Here is a 17,591-nt window from a genome sequence, read left to right as displayed (position 1 = left end):
AGTCAGTTTCTAGCAGAGAGAACTGTGGTCCTTTTGCGTGCTAACTCAAAGATAATAATAGGGTTCAGTGGAAAATATTACTGAAAACATAACCTGCAAGCACTAACCAAATGTCCATGATCTCAGCAGCACAGACTGCTGCTGAGATCATGAGCTGTGATAATGGCAGCCTACAGTGGGCAGGCCAGGAACTGTAAGACAGCAGAACAAGATAAACTGGTGCACAATAATGGTGATGTTTTCAAAATGTCCATCATTGGTATTAATAATTTATTATTATTATTATTTATTATTATTATTATTATTATCATTGTCTTTATTATCTTAACAGGCTGTTAACATGCATTAACATTTGTATGAGTATTTTGACAGGAGAATCATTTGACTCTTGTACCATTTTGTTTTTTTACACTCCATCAGGTTTGAGCAGGAGACTTTTAGAAAAAAATTATAAATACATACATAAATGTAGAGAAATAATATAAACACTTTGTTGAAAACTGAAAGTTACTTGAACATCTAAAATATTCAGGGCAAGACGGCAAAACCACATTGATTGTCTTGCAGATAACGAAAGAACCACAGAGGAAGGACGTTCATGTTTAGTTTCAAAGGTGCTTTGTGTGCCAAACCATTGTACAAAAACAGTCATGTCAGTCCTTCTGTTTTTCAATCGATTTTAACCTGTGAGTTAATCTTGTCTACTTTTATATTTACTGTCAACTTTATGCTTGCACACAAGACTTCAACCAACATGTTGCTGACAGATTTTCAACATCTGTTCGTCTGTTTCATCTTCTACATTTCAGGTATGAGTAATTATTTATACATTGTTATGAAAAGAAAGCAAAAATTTTATTTACATTCTAAGAAAAGAAAAAAAACCTGACGTAAAAATGATAAGACAATGAATTCGATTCCTGATAAAAGTTTCTGCTAAAGGTGTTATAGGAGGAGAAACCAGGATCTGTGCTTTCAAAGGTTCATCAGTGGATCTGCACTGCTCACATCAACATCTGACTTCAAGCAGAAAATGGTTCACTATATACTGGGATGGTTATAAGTATGTTCAGAGTGAGCTCTCTGTGGATGGACAACGTGTAACATACAACATGTCTGAAGAGAAAAACCCAACTTTAGCCATCAATGATCTAAGAGAGAGTGATGCAAACGCTTACTGCTGTATGGAGACTACAGACAGTGCAGGAAACTGTTGGCTCAACAGAATTAGTCTACAAGTTGTTGCAGGTACAGTGACTTTTACTCATTGATTACTTTCCAAATGACATCATTGTATAAGTTGTTCTCCATCATCCTCTCAGAGCTGCAGGTAAAGGTGATTCCTGCCACAGAGGGACAGACAGTAACACTGATGTGCAGCAGCAGCTGTCCTCTGACTGAAAAGCCTGCAGCCTACATCTGGTACAAGAACAGAGAGTTTCTCTATGAGGACTGGTCTCCCTGGTACCAAGAGCTGCTCAGCAGTGAGGAAGCAGTCACATACTCCTGTGCTGTCAAAGGCTACGAGCATCTCAGAGCCCCTCAAGTCTCTGTGGGTGAGTCATGATGTTTATTGTGCTACAAACCCTTCAGCAAAAATCTGTAAAAATGGCCTCAGTACAAATATTAAATCTAATTTCTTTTTGTCCAGATTCTATCACACAGATATGCTTCAGTGTGACTTATGGAAACACTTCTTTCCACAATGAGACATCAGTGAATGAGCGGCACTCCATCACATATCCCAGAGGTAAAAATTCCACACTCTACAAACACATCTCCAGTTAATATCAATTCTAGTCAGATTTGTTGAAACTATCATTTATAGGTATTATATGAGCTCTTTGAATATATCTATACATAGTAACAATAGGTGTGTTTATCCCTTTTCTACAGAGGTTCATGTTCAAAGAGCTTCTTTCACCTCGGTGTTTGTCACACTGACCTGTAACACCAGCTGTAACCTGACTGATGATCAAACTGTCTACATGTGGTATCACAACAAAATAAACTATTATGAGAATCAACATTATTCAACTCATAACTCTTCAACAGGCACATTCTCTTGTGCAGTTAAAGGCCACGAACATCTTCAATCTACAGAAGTTTGCAAGTTTCAAATCTATGTTGCCAACTAATAATGAACTCAAGTGCTGGAATACAGACCAATCAAACAACTCTAAATCTTCCATTTATATTTCAGGTGTTCAGTATAAAAACTGCTGGAGAGTGAATTATGTCAGCAGGAGAATCTGTGCTCTGGAAGGATCTTCAGTCAACATCACAAGTGAATACTCACATCCTGATAACATGAAGCCAGAGTTTAAATGTTGGAGTAAAAAATGGAGAAAAGATAAAGTGGAAGTTGAAGAGCTGATTGAGGCTGCAGGTCGTGTGGAATATCAGGACAACATGAAGAACCAACACATCCTGACCATCAACAACCTGAAGAAGAATGACTCAGGAGGATACACATTCAGATTCAAGAAAGATCATGAAGGATGGACCCAGTCTGATCTGCCTGGAGTCTTTTTGATTGTCACAGGTAAATCTAAACTCCTCAGTCAGCAGACTTTACTCATTAATGTCTGAACAGGAGCAGAGGTGGAAGAAATATTCAGATGCTGTGAACATGTCAATGCTGCACTGCAAATGCTCATTACAAAGAAAAAGTCATGCACTTAACCCTCTCAGGCTCAAATTAAACTTTTTGTTGCTAATGCACAACCAAGTCCTGCAGTGGTACTTCTGAGTAAAAAAAACTCATAACATATCTATGTGGGCTAATCAGGTTGTTAGTTTTTAACTGTTGCAAATCTGCAACGCCTGCCTCAAGAGGGTTAAAACTGAAATCATTCAAGTTTTCAGAAAAAAATGCATTTCATATTGTATAAAATAGTTCTTATTATGAAGGAAAAAATATGTTTTACTTTTTTAGAAGAAGCACTCATGTGTCTTTTCCATTTCTCACTTTGGTGTTTGTTTGTTTTTATTTGAACAATCTGGATACTGTTATTTTGTTTGAGCTATAAAGCAATTACTCATCATTTCAGCATTTAACGCTTTGACATCTAGGAGCATACATCACTTAACTGTCAACTTTAAATGAGGTCAGAAGAATTTTGAACAATAACATTTCTGGCTAATTTTGTTTGTTTGTTTGTTTGTTGTTATAAATCTACATTCACAAGAACCACATTTCCAAACCATAAATGTCGCATTTCCATTCCAAAATGTCTTCAGTTTGACAATTAAAAATCAATGAAAATGGTGCATAAATAATGATTTTTTTTTTTTTTTTTAACTTTCAGAGCTGAGAGTGAAGATGAGTCCTTCTGCAGTGGTGACAGAGGGTCAGAGAGTCACACTGACCTGCAGTACCAGCTGTCCTCTGACTGACAACACAAACTACATTTGGTACTTGAACAGTCGACCTCTGACCCCGAGAGAGAACCAGAACAAACATCTGATCCTAGACCCAGTCAGCAGGGAGGATGCAGGAAGCTACTCCTGTGCTGTGAAAACCAACAAAGATATCAGCTCTGCTCCAAAGACTCTCACTGTCCAAAGTATCACAGGAACATGGACACCAGCAGCTGCAGGAGTTTCTGCTGCTCTGCTGGTTTTAATACTTCTCTCTGTCTTCTGGTGTGTTAGGTGAGTAACGCTTTGATCTCATTCAGGTCAATATGTTCTTCTGATATGGCTTTAATTATATATATATTTTCTATCTGTTCAGAAAAAAGAGGATTTCTAACCAGCCTTCAAGAGCTGAAACATTAGGCAACAAACAGCAGGTACCAAACAGGAAACAAAAAATTATTCTGCAATAACAGCTGAAATAAAACAAGCCGCTTGAACACCTTGTTTTTCTTCATATAAATCTATTCCTGCTTAACCCAAAAGCATGTATTTTTAGCCTTTGTATTGTTCTCCTTCATGTGAATTATAACCTCTATATATAAATGTATGTAGATATACATTAATAAAATGTGATGTTATTTGTCCATGCAGATTTTTCCTGATTTCATAAATAAAAACGTTCCAGGTGAATCGGATGAGCAGGATGGTCATCACTATGTCAGGCTGCGTTTCAGTTTGAAAAACAACACTGACATCTACTCAACCATCGAGTTATCGTCTGCTAAGTAAATACACCTTCTTTTTTTTTGCTTTATTCATCATATTCAAACTGTGATTTGAAATCACTTGTTGATTTGAAAATTATTTCCTTTCTTTAAATTAGAATGACGACGACTTCCAGTGACTTTGCAAGAAGTGAAACATCAAACAATGAAGAGCAGGTACATGACAGGATTCAATTGTAAAACATCAACTCCTCTATTTTTCTTCATATCTTCAATCATTTGTTATCTATCAAGAACAGTGCTTAAACTTGTGTCCTCGTCTTTTTTTCCATCCATAATTCCTCCATTCATACATCTATTTTCTCCCATTTGTGTTGGGTTGGGTCACAGAGAGGGCAGACATGTAAACAAACTATCCCCTGCTAGCTCTTGCAGCAGTGGGTCATTTTGGCATTCCCAGGTTAGCCATCACACATCTCTCCAGCAGGTCCTGGGTGTTCCCCAGTGCATCCTCACTGTGGGAAGAAGCCACGTAGGAGGTATCCTAGTCAGACTATTGCTGACTAATTAGTACTAATTAGTACCTTTTGATTTGGGCGAGTAGTGGCTCCACAACCTCGACTTGAAAGATACTTTGCACCACTTGTAGCTCATCTTTTTCATACTATGTTAGTGGGATTGCTGTCAGGATTCTGCCAGAGGTGGGAGTTTGTTCCCAGTGTAACCTCATTTTATGTTTGGTATAGTCCTGTCAAGCATCCCCACCACCTGATTCGAGTCAGCACCATGTGGTGATCAATTGACAACTCTCCTCCTTTGTTCACCTGAGACCAGCTGTTTTTGACACATTTGAAATTATAATGGAGAAGAGGTCATCAATCATTCCATGACAGGCAGTAGTGAACTTTTCTAACAGACTAATTGAGTTTTATTGTCACAAGAACAGATATCTCTCATACTTCATGCAATACCTCTATAGTGGAACACATCTGTTTAACAAAAATCATCTGCTCTCTCTTCTCAAACATTATTGCAGGCCTGCACTGTACACACAAACTCACAAACTGCACAAACTCAAATACAAATCTACATGTTAGCTTCTATTCTGTTGTACAGTGGCACATTAATGTAATCTGATATCTATGTTTTCCTAAATTTAGCAAGCCATTTCAAAATTGAGATCTCTAATCTAGTTTAGAGGTCCCAACCGAGAAGCCTTAACACCCACTCACATCATTTGATCACAAGGTCTCACAATGGTTTCACCCGAAGCCTTGCTGGAGAATGACCCACACCCGTTTTTACAACTTGTCTCACATGATTATGCAGATCAACTGTGGGTTCACACTTTTCTTTCCAAGAAAAGACTTTAAAATGGATCCTAGATTCAATTGGAAGCTAATGTAGAGAGGCCAAAACGGGATTGATGTGGTCGAATTTCCTTCTGCTTTAAAAATCGTGCCGCAGCATTGTGCATTAGTTGCAAGCGTGACAAAGTGCCACGCCCAACCTCTACTAAAAGAGAATTGCAGTAATCCAAACGTGAAGTAATAAAGGCGTGAATAACACTTTCCAAGTTACACTTGGAAAGAAAGGGCTTAACCCAGTATGTTGTGTGTCCTCCTCAGGTGAACCCTGACCCCATATATGACAACCTCCCAGCACATTATAGCGGACTGCAACTACCTACGAGCCACACAAGTGATGTCTACTCCAGTATGGACCCACTGCCTGCTCACTAAAGTAACTTTGTTACCATAGTGATTTAAAGGGCCTTTTTCTCCGATAGGTTTAGCGACTGAGCTAATTTCAGTATCACAGCAGGGACACCACATTTGGTGGATCTGCCAGTGGTTTTCATACATAAATTACAGAAGAAATAAATGTTGAACTTTTCAGTTAGAAAATGTATTTTATTAAAACACATGTCACAACTGAAAGATGACAAAAAACAGCAACTTGAGTTTGAGTGCAGCTGAGTGACTGTTTTTTAATGCACCATGAAATATCAAAAACCATATTATCAACTTTTGTTAATAATATGTTTTTTTATATATATTTTTGCAACTCTCATAACTTTCCAAAGAAACTGTATGGGCATTTATTGCAATAAATGTGGCTACTGTTTAAATTCAGCCCTGTGGTTTCATATGTATTCTGGCTGATAGACGATGACCTCTTAATACTGACAGAGGGTCACTCTTCACTAAAAATCTGTTCTTTTGAAAAGTAGTCATGTTATGATTAGCAAATAATGTAATCCCTTGACAAAATGTACGAGACAAGAAAGCAAAAGTGTCCAGTGAACAAACATAGAGCAACACAGGGGGAGGCAACAGATGGAAACACAGGTGGGGGGACATGACTACAGCTACTCACACTGAAACCCACATGCTCTACATTACAGAGGACTCATTCCTAGAACAGAGATAAACAGAAAGCAGACGCTCTAAATAGCAACTTAAACTTTAAAATATGAACTAAGAATTTAAGACTGCAACAAAGAGTCAAACAACAGGAACCATTAGAAATTGTGGAAGCAGATTTCTTTTCTGTTGTATTACAAACATATTTAATCATATCACTTAAGTATAGCCAGATCACTCCTGACACCAATTGTATGCATCCATGTGGAATCTTATCACAACTGGGCCCCAAGTTTTATTGCACCTTCACAGAAGGTCCATTATATACTTGAAGATCTCCGACATCCTGCTCTTAGGGAGGTGACAGCCAAGCAGAAAACAAGGTCATAATTGTCTCTGTGAGGCAGGAGGTTAAAGGATGGGGCTGATGGCATAGAGATATATGATATGCTATGGAATGTTCTTTGTTTAACAGCGTCTGTGATGGGTTATATAACATGTAAGGGCAGCGGCCACAATTCAGAGATCACCCTAGTGTTTGACAGGAGTGGTTCTCTCCATATTGCAATATGTTATTAAACTCACTTTAAATCATGCTCACTGTGGTGTTTGCAGGTTATTGTTAAAATTTCCATAATAAAATCATGAAGTGATTTTGCTGTTGTTTTTTTTTTTTTTTTTTTTTTTTTTTTTTTTCCTTTGTCATTTTTTTTTTTTTTAATAAATAGGACAGGGGGAATGAATGAGAGAGAGAGGGGGAGAGAAAGAAAGAAAACCAAAGGGGAGAAGAGACGGTGAGAAGGGGGGGGAAGAGAGACAAAAAAAAAAAACAACTCCTGGGTCACCTGTATGGAGAAAAAAAAAACAAACAAACAAACAAACAAACAAACAGAGGAGACAGCAAACAACAAAGAGCAACATAATAATAGAGAAAACAAAGCACCATCACAATAAACTAGCTAGTCATAGATATCAGTATTTACTAAGTAATAAACAATATTGTGCAGCACGCAAGATAGACAGCGCACAGTGTGCTTTGAGGCAGCAGCCAAGAAAGCTTTAGTCCGCGTCTGTGAATACCCATGTGTGCATACCTGTGTGGATCAGCATGCTTGCATTCCAAAGGTTTCTCCATGTAATGATCTGCTAGGGAGTGTGGGGGGGCCTCAGCCCCGTCCTCCAGGGTGTGAAGCGGGTATGGAGGAGATCAAAACTCCAGACATCCAGAGGCCCCCAGAACACAAAAGACCATGGAAGACCAACAGAGGGGCAGCCGCGCCACTGTTCCAGATTTTGCTGTTGTTAAATCTGTGTGTCGTTTCTCAGCAGATACACTCACAGTAAACACTTTGTCTATTCTGTTTTCAACCTTTCCTGTAAAATTGCTATTTATTTTTGACATTCACTCATGTTTTTGAAATTTTATGAAGTGACAGAAACAGCAGCTGTAAAAAGGTGATTTACATATCACTTTGAACAAGAACTGTTATGTGGTTTGTCTCTGAACTTGAGCTCACTACAGATAAACATCATGGAAAGTACATCATGGCAGCACGGAGTAACTTCTACACAGAAAAAACGAGCAGTGTTAGTGCAACACCACAAGAGTCAATTTCAACACAGAGCCAGTGTCTCTTGAATAAAATGACAACAATTAATGCAACATGAAAAATAATAACTTTTTAAAAATTTCTTACCATATTCACATTGTTTTATGCTTATGTCAACTAATATGAATTATTATCAGTTGTAAACCCTTTTTAAAACTTTTTTACTGTCTACTCTTGTAGTATGAATAACAGCTGTATGGAGACTTTTGGTAGTTCCGAGGGGGGTATAACAGTAGTGTTTGCTGCGAGATCGATCAACTTTAGACCAGACAACAAACGACGGAGACTCCGGAAAAGTGCAATCAAACGATGAGTTTTATTATCACAGGAGAACAACCAACCGTCAGCATACGGAATGGGTTGCTCTGACAAGAATACATTGGGTTCTGGTTTTATAGGACAAAATATCACACCTACGTCAATACAGTTCAAAAATACATGGTGACAGACGGGCAAAAGTTCAATTCGTGCAGACAAGGGTACATCACGTACATATGACCTTACACCGACATATAACTTCTCTTTTCTACATTACTTGCCTTTTAAGGTAATAACTTCAGGTCTTAGCATCTCTGAGAGCTAATAATGGACCCTCGTCATTAATTACTAAGTAGAGTACTTTGCAGCCAGTCTCAAACTGAAGCAGAATACGCTTAGGCCTTCGCTCAGACCTGCTACTAGATTAATATGTGTATTGTAAGCATGCATGCAATTAACCTGCTATGTTCTCATCTCCCCTCAGCATGTATCATCTGGACACTCTCACCAGTGAAGCTTAAAACCTTCTAGAATGGAACATCAACTCTTAACCAAGCACATTTATGCATTGTGTATAAAATGAACTCAACCTGTAAAAATAGAAAGGTCAATGTGATGACAGACATATTCAATGCAATATAAACCCTGTAGGAAATATTACTGATAAATGATACTGTGAAACATGTTATTAATACATTCTTCATAAGGCAAATTATATGGTAGCAATGAAAGAATCTCTGAATCCCAACCTATCACATTATTCTAAATGGTCTTCAACAAAGTTATCTTCATAAGTGTAAAATAATAACTCTAAACAGTGTTAGAGAGCCTTGAAAAAATCATCAAATGCTCCAAGTGAACTGGTTGACTTGCATGGTTTGACCTGCTTGTCCAGGACAATAAGAAACTCACGGATGGTGTTCCTCTTTGTCCCTGCAGCACGTAGATAGGGTTGTGTAATGGGGTTGACGGCATCAACATGTTCCTGGATGCTTGTTCCACTCTGAGTATGTTAAAAATGAAGGAAAAAAAAACAAAATAAGTTGAATAAAAAAATCAAAATATCTGTTAAAACGTAATTGTTACACGCTTTCCCCGTCAATGTTCAAATCAACAGCTAACCAACACCCCTCACCCCAAACACAAGACCACATGGTAATAAAAGGAATAAAACAGGTATCAAATATTTTTAAAATAGAGTGCATTTTATATATGAAAAGAAAACAAATGATTGTTGGCCTCTGGTAGACACCCTCTGGTAGACACCCTGAGCTTGAAGGATAAAAGACCACCCACAGAGAGGGGATTCTTTTAATGTATATATATATATATATATATATATATATATATATATATATATATATATATATATATATATATATATATATATATATATATATATATATATATATATATATATGAAGCCTGAGCCTTTGACTTACAGGGATCATTTGTATATATGTTGAATTTATGATTTCAAACTTGTGCATCCACCACTGTAACAGTATACAAGTATATACAAGTAATATTAGGTCCTTGTGGGGCCTGTTTATTTACACTATATTTACTGATCCAATATTTTTTTTACTTAATCAACCAAGAAAAAGAAATAAATAAAAAATAAAAATAAAAAAACTTCCTGAAAACCTTCAACATAAGACAATGATATTATTACAGATATTTGCACCTCAATCATCTTGTGCTGTGAAATTGACAAGAAGTAGGCAGAGAACAATTCAAAAAGTTGCTGAGATCAAGAGCTACAATGGTGTCCTCTGGTCGACATGTCCTGAACTGCTAAAAAACAACAAGTGCAGTACTTATTTTTTCATTAAAGAATATATCATAGTGTTTCATGCAGCACAATAACACCAACCCCCCCCCCCCCCCCCCCCCCCCAAAAAAAAAAAAAAAAAACCAGATTGAATATAAATCAAAATACTAGTTAAAGGTTTTTCAGTGTTTTCCTCTATGGCTGAAATCCTATTTTCTCCTCTTTAGCCAAAAAAGGCTAAAGACTGGCAGACGTTTTGACTGTTGAGCCAAACTCAGCAGTGACAGAATACAATTCAGTCACAGAAATCAAACACTTTTTGAATATGGAAATTTTAAAGAAAGCAACTAGGCTAAATAAAAAATAATAATAAGAAGGTAACTTTTTCTATTAAAAACAGCAGCTACACGCAGGAGTTTCTGCAGCTCTGCTAGTTTCAATACTTCTCACTGTCTGCTGGTGTGTTAGGTAAGCAACACCTGGTTTGGTCCAAAAGCTATACATTCAAAGTCTGCTCTGGAATCCCGGATTTTATTTTTCATTCCTTTTAATAAACAGAAAGAAGAGGACTTCCAGTCAGTCTCAAAAAGGAGAAACTTCAAATATAATGCAGCAGGTGCAAAACAACATTCAAATAATTCTGCTGTGTTAGACAAACTTCCCCTCATCTGTCCTTTTTTCTCACATGATCATTTATCTGGAAAAAGCTTACACTTGTTATATGTCCGCCAGCAAGCATTCTTTTCAGTGTTACCCCCCACACCAGATCATTTTCCTTCTGAATGTTTTTTTTATTCCACACACTGAACTGGAGCTTGTTATTCATGCATTCTTTTCGCCACGTTTAGATTACTGTAATTCATTGTTTATATGTCTGAGCAAAAACTCCCTGAAACGTCTGCAGGTTGTTCAAAACACTGCAACAAGGCTTCTGACCAAATCTTCTCATACTGTTGTTAATACAGCTGCACTGACTCCCTATTGAATTCAGAGTCCATTTTAAGATTCTGGTTCTGACTTTTAGAGCTCTTCACAGACAAACACTAGCTTACATTATTGAACTTCTAACCTGTCCCTAGCAGATCCTTTACAGAGCTTTACAGACAGAGCTTTAGCCACCGTGGCCCCCAGACTCTGGAACTCTCTTCCTCTGAGCTTTAGATGTATGCTTAAGTTTCACACCACAAACCAATAGCAAAACATTCTCCTTCAGGATTTTCTAGTAATGAGCAGAATCCATGATTAAATTAATTGAAGCAAGTTGTCCAGATCCTGAAGCAGCAAAGCAGCCCCAGACAGATGCCATTTTTGCCCAGTCTGCTTCTTATTAATGAATCGTGAACTTTGACCTTAATTGAGACAAGTGAGATATGCAGTTCTTTAGATTTTGTTCTGGGTTCTTTTGTGACCTGACAAATATAAATTACTTTGTTTTCTGAGATATTTTAACTTGTTTCACTTTGTCAGACAGGTTGTTTTTTGGGGCGATCGTGGCTCAAGAGTTGGGAGTTCGCCTTGTAATCGAAAGGTTGCCGGTTTGAGCCCCGGCTTGGACAGTCTCGGTCGTTGGGCAAGACACTTCACCCGTTGCCTACTGTTGGTGGTCAGAGGGCCTGGTGGCGCCAGTGTCCGGCAGCCTCGCCTCTGTCAGTGCGCCCGAGGGCAGCTGTGGCTACAATGTAGCTTGCCATCACCAGTGTGTGAATGGGTGGATGACTGGATGTGTAAAGCTCTTTGGGGTCCTTAGGGACTAGAAAAGCGCTATACAAATACAGGCCATTTACCATTTTAAGATCTGTCACTGAAGTGACAATGTAACCAATAACAAACAACCAGCTGTTAGTTTTTGATGCAGTTTATTATAAATTTATAATAACTGTCTCGTCTCCTCAGACGAACCTTGACCGCATTGATGAAAATATCTCAGCTCAGTCAGCAGGGCAGGATGATCATCACTACAGCAGACTGCACTTCAGTGAAGACCACACAGCTGACCTCTACTCCACCATCGAGCCACTGTGTGCTCAATAAAGAAAAGCTTGTTACCATGGTGATTTCACCTCCAGTGATATTACTCTACCATCACAGCACAGACTCTGCAACTTCTAGATCTGTCAGTGGGTTACACTCGCTTTATTTTAATATAAAATATAGTAAAAAATAAACAATTTATTTGAAACTGCAAAGCTTAAGTATAAATTCTTAAGCTTTTAAATTTAAAGATATTTGGTAATGACGTACCTGTGTTAAAAAAAAAAACACCTGCAAAACACAAGGAAACTGTTTAAAAATTCTGCTATGTCCAAAAGCCCGTGTGTGTGCATTTACTGATCACCCTCTTAAAAAATGTGCTGTTTCTGTTCTGGTAACTTTTTGTCTGTATCACAAAATAATGACTAACAGCGTCATCTGGCTCTGCTCTCACTGTCAGCACTGTCAGGTGTTTGATGAACATATAATGAAATAGGTCGTGTGTAGGAATGGGAATCACAGTTGTCCAATATCTTGGAACTGTTCGTAAACAATTGCATCATACTGCTAACACAACTTCGACTTTTTGCAAGCATCCTCACTGACACCATGCTAATGCTAAGCTAACAAGAACCCAGAGTATTGTTAAAGCTGATCCCAGTGAGCCGCTGCTGTACTTCAACAGGTAACAAACTGATGAGCAGTCACACTTTAGCCTCCGTTTCTACCTGTTCATGTTTCGACAGTACAGTCACTGTGATGATTGATTTGAAGTGTCTTTGCTAAGAGAAAGATCATGTGTGTCCTCATTGTTTTTTTATTTGTGTTGGTGTGTCGGGCTGTAGCCTGTAGGTTTACACTGTTAAATGGTAATTATGCGACAGTGTGTTTCAGATCATTTTGCAGAGTAAAATGAAAGTAACATAACAAGTAGTATCTTTAGTGTAGTTTCTGAGAATGTCAGCTCTCATGGGTGAAGTTTGGCTCTGAGGGTCGGGGAGGAGTGTAGCGGTAGCAAGGCAATGTGAAGGGGACCAGATGGAAAAAAGACGACCACATGAGCCTTCAATCGTTTTTCAAAGCTTTGAATATATTCTTTCTTCCTTCTTATACAGAGGTTTTGTCATGCTCACCAGCAACACATCTAGAAATAACCACTCGAGCCTCTCAACAAACTCCTCTTTAAATAGATGCTGGTCATATCACCAATAAAATGCACGATGTGTGAAACAAAAGAATATGAACCAGCAGTCCCCCCTCACCCTTTGCTCAGACAAAGAGTGCTGCTTAGTTTGACTGATGACTTACTTTGTCTTTTTTTGGTTCCAGCTTTGACTGTCAGCTTTACTCAAAAGCTGGACTAAAACAACAATGGAATTGAGAGATGCTGGTCGTCTGCTTGTGGGTCTCATCTTTTACATTTCAGGTATCTGAAATTATTTATGAGTTCTTATGTAAAAATCATTACTTAATATTAACTTAAGTACAAAGATATTGTAAAATTTACAGATGAGAAAATTTAGTTTGGACTAGCTCCTAATGTGGAGTACTAAAAATTATTAAGTGGTTAATAATAAAGACATATTAATAAGATAATAAATGGTTTTTTTTTAACTCTCTTCTGTTAAAGGTGTTACTGGAGAAGAAACCAGGATCTGTGCTTTCAAAGGTTCATCAGTGGATCTGCACTGCTCACATCAACATCTGACTTCAAGCAGAAAATGGTTCACTATATACTGGGATGGTTATAAGTACATTCAGAGTGAGCTCTCTGTGGATGGACAACGTGTAACGTACAACATTTCTGAAGAGAAAAACCCAACTTTAACCATCAATGATTTAAGAGAGAGTGATGCAAACGCTTACTGCTGTATGAAGACTACAGACAGTCCAGGACGCTGTTGGTACAAAAGAATTACTCTTCATGTTGTTGCAGGTACAGTGACTTTTACTCATTAATAACTTTCCAAATGACATCATTGTATAAGTTGTTCTCCATCATCCTCTCAGAGCTGCAGGTAAAGGTGATTCCTGCCACAGAGGGACAGACAGTAACACTGATGTGCAGCAGCAGCTGTCCTCTGACTGAAAAGCCTGCAGCCTACATCTGGTACAAGAACAGAGAGTTTCTCTATGAGGACTGGTCTCCCTGGTACCAAGAGCTGCTCAGCAGTGAGGAAGCAGTCACATACTCCTGTGCTGTCAAAGGCTACGAGCATCTCAGAGCCCCTGAAGTCTCTGTGGGTGAGTCATGATGTTTATAGTCCCTACAAACCCTTCAGCAAAAAACTGTAAAAATAGTCTCAGTACAAATATTTAATCTCATGTCTTTTTGTCCAGATTCAATAACACAGACATGTTTCAGAGTGACTTATGCTTATGGAAACATGTCTTCGCACAATCAGACATTAGTGAATGAGCCGTGCTCTATCACATATCCCAGAGGTGAAATTTCCATAACCAAACCATACAAACACATCTTCACTTAACCTCTATCTTGTCATATTATGTCAAACCAACACTTATATGAATTTATTGAGCTGTATGATTATATCAAATATAGTGTCAAGAAATGTATTTATCCTTTTTCAGCAGGGGTTCATGTTCACAGAGCTTCTTCCATCTCAGGGTTTGTCACACTTACCTGCATCACCAGCTGTAACCTGACTGATGATCAAACTGTCTACATGTGGTATCACAACAAACAAAACTATTATGAGAATCAACATTATTCAGTTGCTAACTCTTCAAGAGACACATTCTCTTGTGCAGTTAAAGCTCACAAACGTCTTCAATCCAAGGAAGTTTGTAAGTGTCAACAATCTAATAATGAACTCAAGCGCTGAAACACAGACCAATCAAACAACTTTAAATCTTCCATTTATATTTCAGGTGTTCAGGATAAAAACTGCTGGAGAGTGAATTATGTCAGCAGGAGAATCTGTGCTCTGGAAGGATCTTCAGTCAACATCACAAGTGAATACTCACATCCTGATAACATGAAGCCAGAGTTTAAATGTTGGAGTAAAAAATGGAGAAAAGATAAAGTGGAAGTTGAAGAGCTGATTGAGGCTGCAGGTGGTGTGGAATATCAGGACAACATGAAGAACCAACACATCCTGAGCATCAACAACCTGAAGAAGAATGACTCAGGAGGATACACATTCAGATTCAACAAAGATCATGAAGGATGGACACAGTCTGATCTGCCTGGAGTCTTTTTGATTGTCACAGGTAAATCTAAACTCTTCACTCAGCAGACTTTACTCATTACAAAAGAGTCTGCTTTTAGGTTTCACTCACTCATGTTTATTCTTTACCCCATGTTACAATTGTGTAATGTTTCATATCTTGACATATTATGTTTTTTAATAAAAAAATGTTCCTCTTTCAGAGCTGAGAGTGAAGATGAGTCCTTTTGCAGTGGTGACAGAGGGTCAGAGAGTCACACTGACCTGCAGTACCAGCTGTCCTCTGACTGACAACACAAACTACATTTGGTACTTGAACAGTCGACCTCTGACCCCGAGAGAGAACCAGAACAAACATCTGATCCTAGACCCAGTCAGCAGGGAGGATGCAGGAAGCTACTCCTGTGCTGTGAAAACCAACAAAGATATCAGCTCTGCTCCAAAGACTCTCACTGTCCAAAGTATCACAGGAACATGGACACCAGCAGTTTCTGTAATAGCTCTGGTTTCAATAGTTCTCTTTTTCTTATTTTTGATTAGGTAAGCAACAGTGTGTTTGATTCAAAGTGACAACATTTTTATCTCTAGCATGAACTCACTTATTTTTTCTGTTTATTACTTTCAATAACCAGAAAAAAGAGGACTATGAGTCAGTCTTCCACAAACGAAACATCAAACAACATAGTGGAGGTAAAGATTACTGTAGAGTTGGAAAACACATTTTCATACTGAATGATCTGTCTTACAGAGTCAAAGGAGTCAAATCTTTAAGTGAATTATGATGTATCGCTTTTTGTTCTTAGCTAAATCCTGATCCTGTGTGTGAAGACGTCTTAGCTCAGCCACAGGTGGAGGATGAAGTCCTCTACAGCAAAGTCCACTTCTTTAAAAACCACACAGATCCTCTTTTTTCCACCATAGAGCCACTTCAGCCAAGAGAAGAGCAGCATGCTGATTACACTGTGGTAAAGTGTAGACATAACACGAGCTCTGATGAAGAATCTGTTGTCATTTCAACAGAAACAGACCCCACTTAAAGACCTGCAGACGTACACTGCGGTGAACAAGCCTGATGACAACCCTCTGCCTACATTTAAAATCTTGTGCACTGCACTGAATCTTGATTTCACATTATTTATACCTTCTTTCTGTATTTGATGCAGTGAGTTTAAGCATTTGATGAGCTTCACATGATACTCAGGTGAATGGAACAATTCATGGTCATGTAAATATTATTGCCATGTATTTTTAATTTTAATCATTTTTAGCAGGTGAGAGCAATTACACACAATACAAAGGTCTTCAACAATATAACTTGAAGAAAGAAGGGATACAACAGCTGTAATTTTTGCTATGGGGATGCTCCTCGTGGGTGTATATGTGCTGTTTTCGCACAGGACACTGAAAATTTCGGAATAACTATTTGAAAGTTAAACAGTGTTTGGGAATCTCACTGCATTATAGACTTGATTTTGTCACAATGCAGAATATTTAGGTTCACTTTGTTTGCTTCCTTTGCTTTTATTCCTAACTGTATTCCAAACACGTTTGTACAGTTTTACTTTTGTTTGCTTTAGATCTTCTATTTTTAATGTGAAGCGTTTCTACTATTTTAAATGTCTTAGTTTTTTCGTAGACTATTTTATAGCAAACAGCATATTCCATCCAGCCATTCTTTTCCGCGTATCTATTTCAGGGTCGACGAGGGGCTGGAGCCTATCCAAGCTGTCAGACAGCGTATTCAATTCAATTCAATTTTATTCATATAGCGCCAAAACACAACAACAGTCGCCTCAAGGCGCTTTGCATTGTAAGGTAGACCCTACAATAATACATACAGAGAAAAACCCAACAATCAAGCAAGCACTTTGGCGACAGTGGAAGGGAAAAACCAGGCTCAGGGAGGGGCGGGGCCATCTGCTGCGACCGGTTGGGGTGAGAGAAGGAAGACGGGATAAAGACATGCTGTGGAAGAGAGACAGAGATTAATAACAGATATGATTCAATGCAGAGAGGTCTGTTAACACATAGTGAGTGAAAAAGGTGACTGAAAAGGAAAAACTCAATGCATCATGGGAATCCCCCAAGCAGCCTATGTCTATCGCAGCATAACTAAGGGAGGATTCAGGGTCACCTGGTCCAGCCCTAACTATATGCTTTAGCAAAAAGGAAAGTTTAAAGCCTAATCTTGAAAGTAGAGATAGTGTCTGTCTCCCGAATCCAAGCTGGTTCCACAGAAGAGGGGCCTGAAAACTGAAGGCTCTGCCTCCCATTCTACTTTTAAATACTCTAGGAACAACAAGTAAGCCTGCAGTGTGAGAGCGAAGTGCTCT

The 17,591-nt window shown here is 38.3% G+C and overlaps 2 protein-coding genes across 2 annotated transcripts; both read left to right on the top strand.

The window, feature by feature from the left end:
- The first annotated feature begins 754 nt into the window (after window positions 1-754).
- Window positions 755-12,127, top strand: LOC146630180 (B-cell receptor CD22-like). The gene is made up of 9 exons (XM_085355640.1): window positions 755-815; window positions 952-1,248; window positions 1,323-1,556; window positions 1,652-1,750; window positions 1,897-2,109; window positions 2,204-2,545; window positions 3,312-3,657; window positions 10,655-10,712; window positions 11,990-12,127. Exons 1-9 carry the CDS (start codon window positions 755-757, stop codon window positions 12,125-12,127), a joined length of 1,788 nt encoding a protein of 595 aa, XP_085211766.1.
- Window positions 12,128-13,411: 1,284 nt separating this feature from the next.
- LOC146630179 (uncharacterized) lies at window positions 13,412-16,295 on the top strand. The gene is made up of 9 exons (XM_085355639.1): window positions 13,412-13,493; window positions 13,698-14,003; window positions 14,078-14,311; window positions 14,408-14,512; window positions 14,663-14,875; window positions 14,960-15,301; window positions 15,462-15,798; window positions 15,891-15,948; window positions 16,062-16,295. The coding sequence occupies exons 1-9, from the start codon at window positions 13,439-13,441 to the stop codon at window positions 16,293-16,295; spliced, it is 1,884 nt and encodes a 627-aa protein (XP_085211765.1). The 5' UTR covers window positions 13,412-13,438.
- The last annotated feature ends 1,296 nt before the right edge of the window (window positions 16,296-17,591 follow it).

Source organism: Diplotaxodon limnothrissa, linkage group LG6, assembly GCF_057381915.1.
Source record: "Diplotaxodon limnothrissa isolate DT_005_m linkage group LG6, D_limnothrissa_male_GT1.1, whole genome shotgun sequence".
Taxonomy (NCBI): Eukaryota; Metazoa; Chordata; class Actinopteri; order Cichliformes; family Cichlidae; genus Diplotaxodon; species Diplotaxodon limnothrissa.
This window is presented reverse-complemented; position numbering and strand designations above follow the sequence as displayed.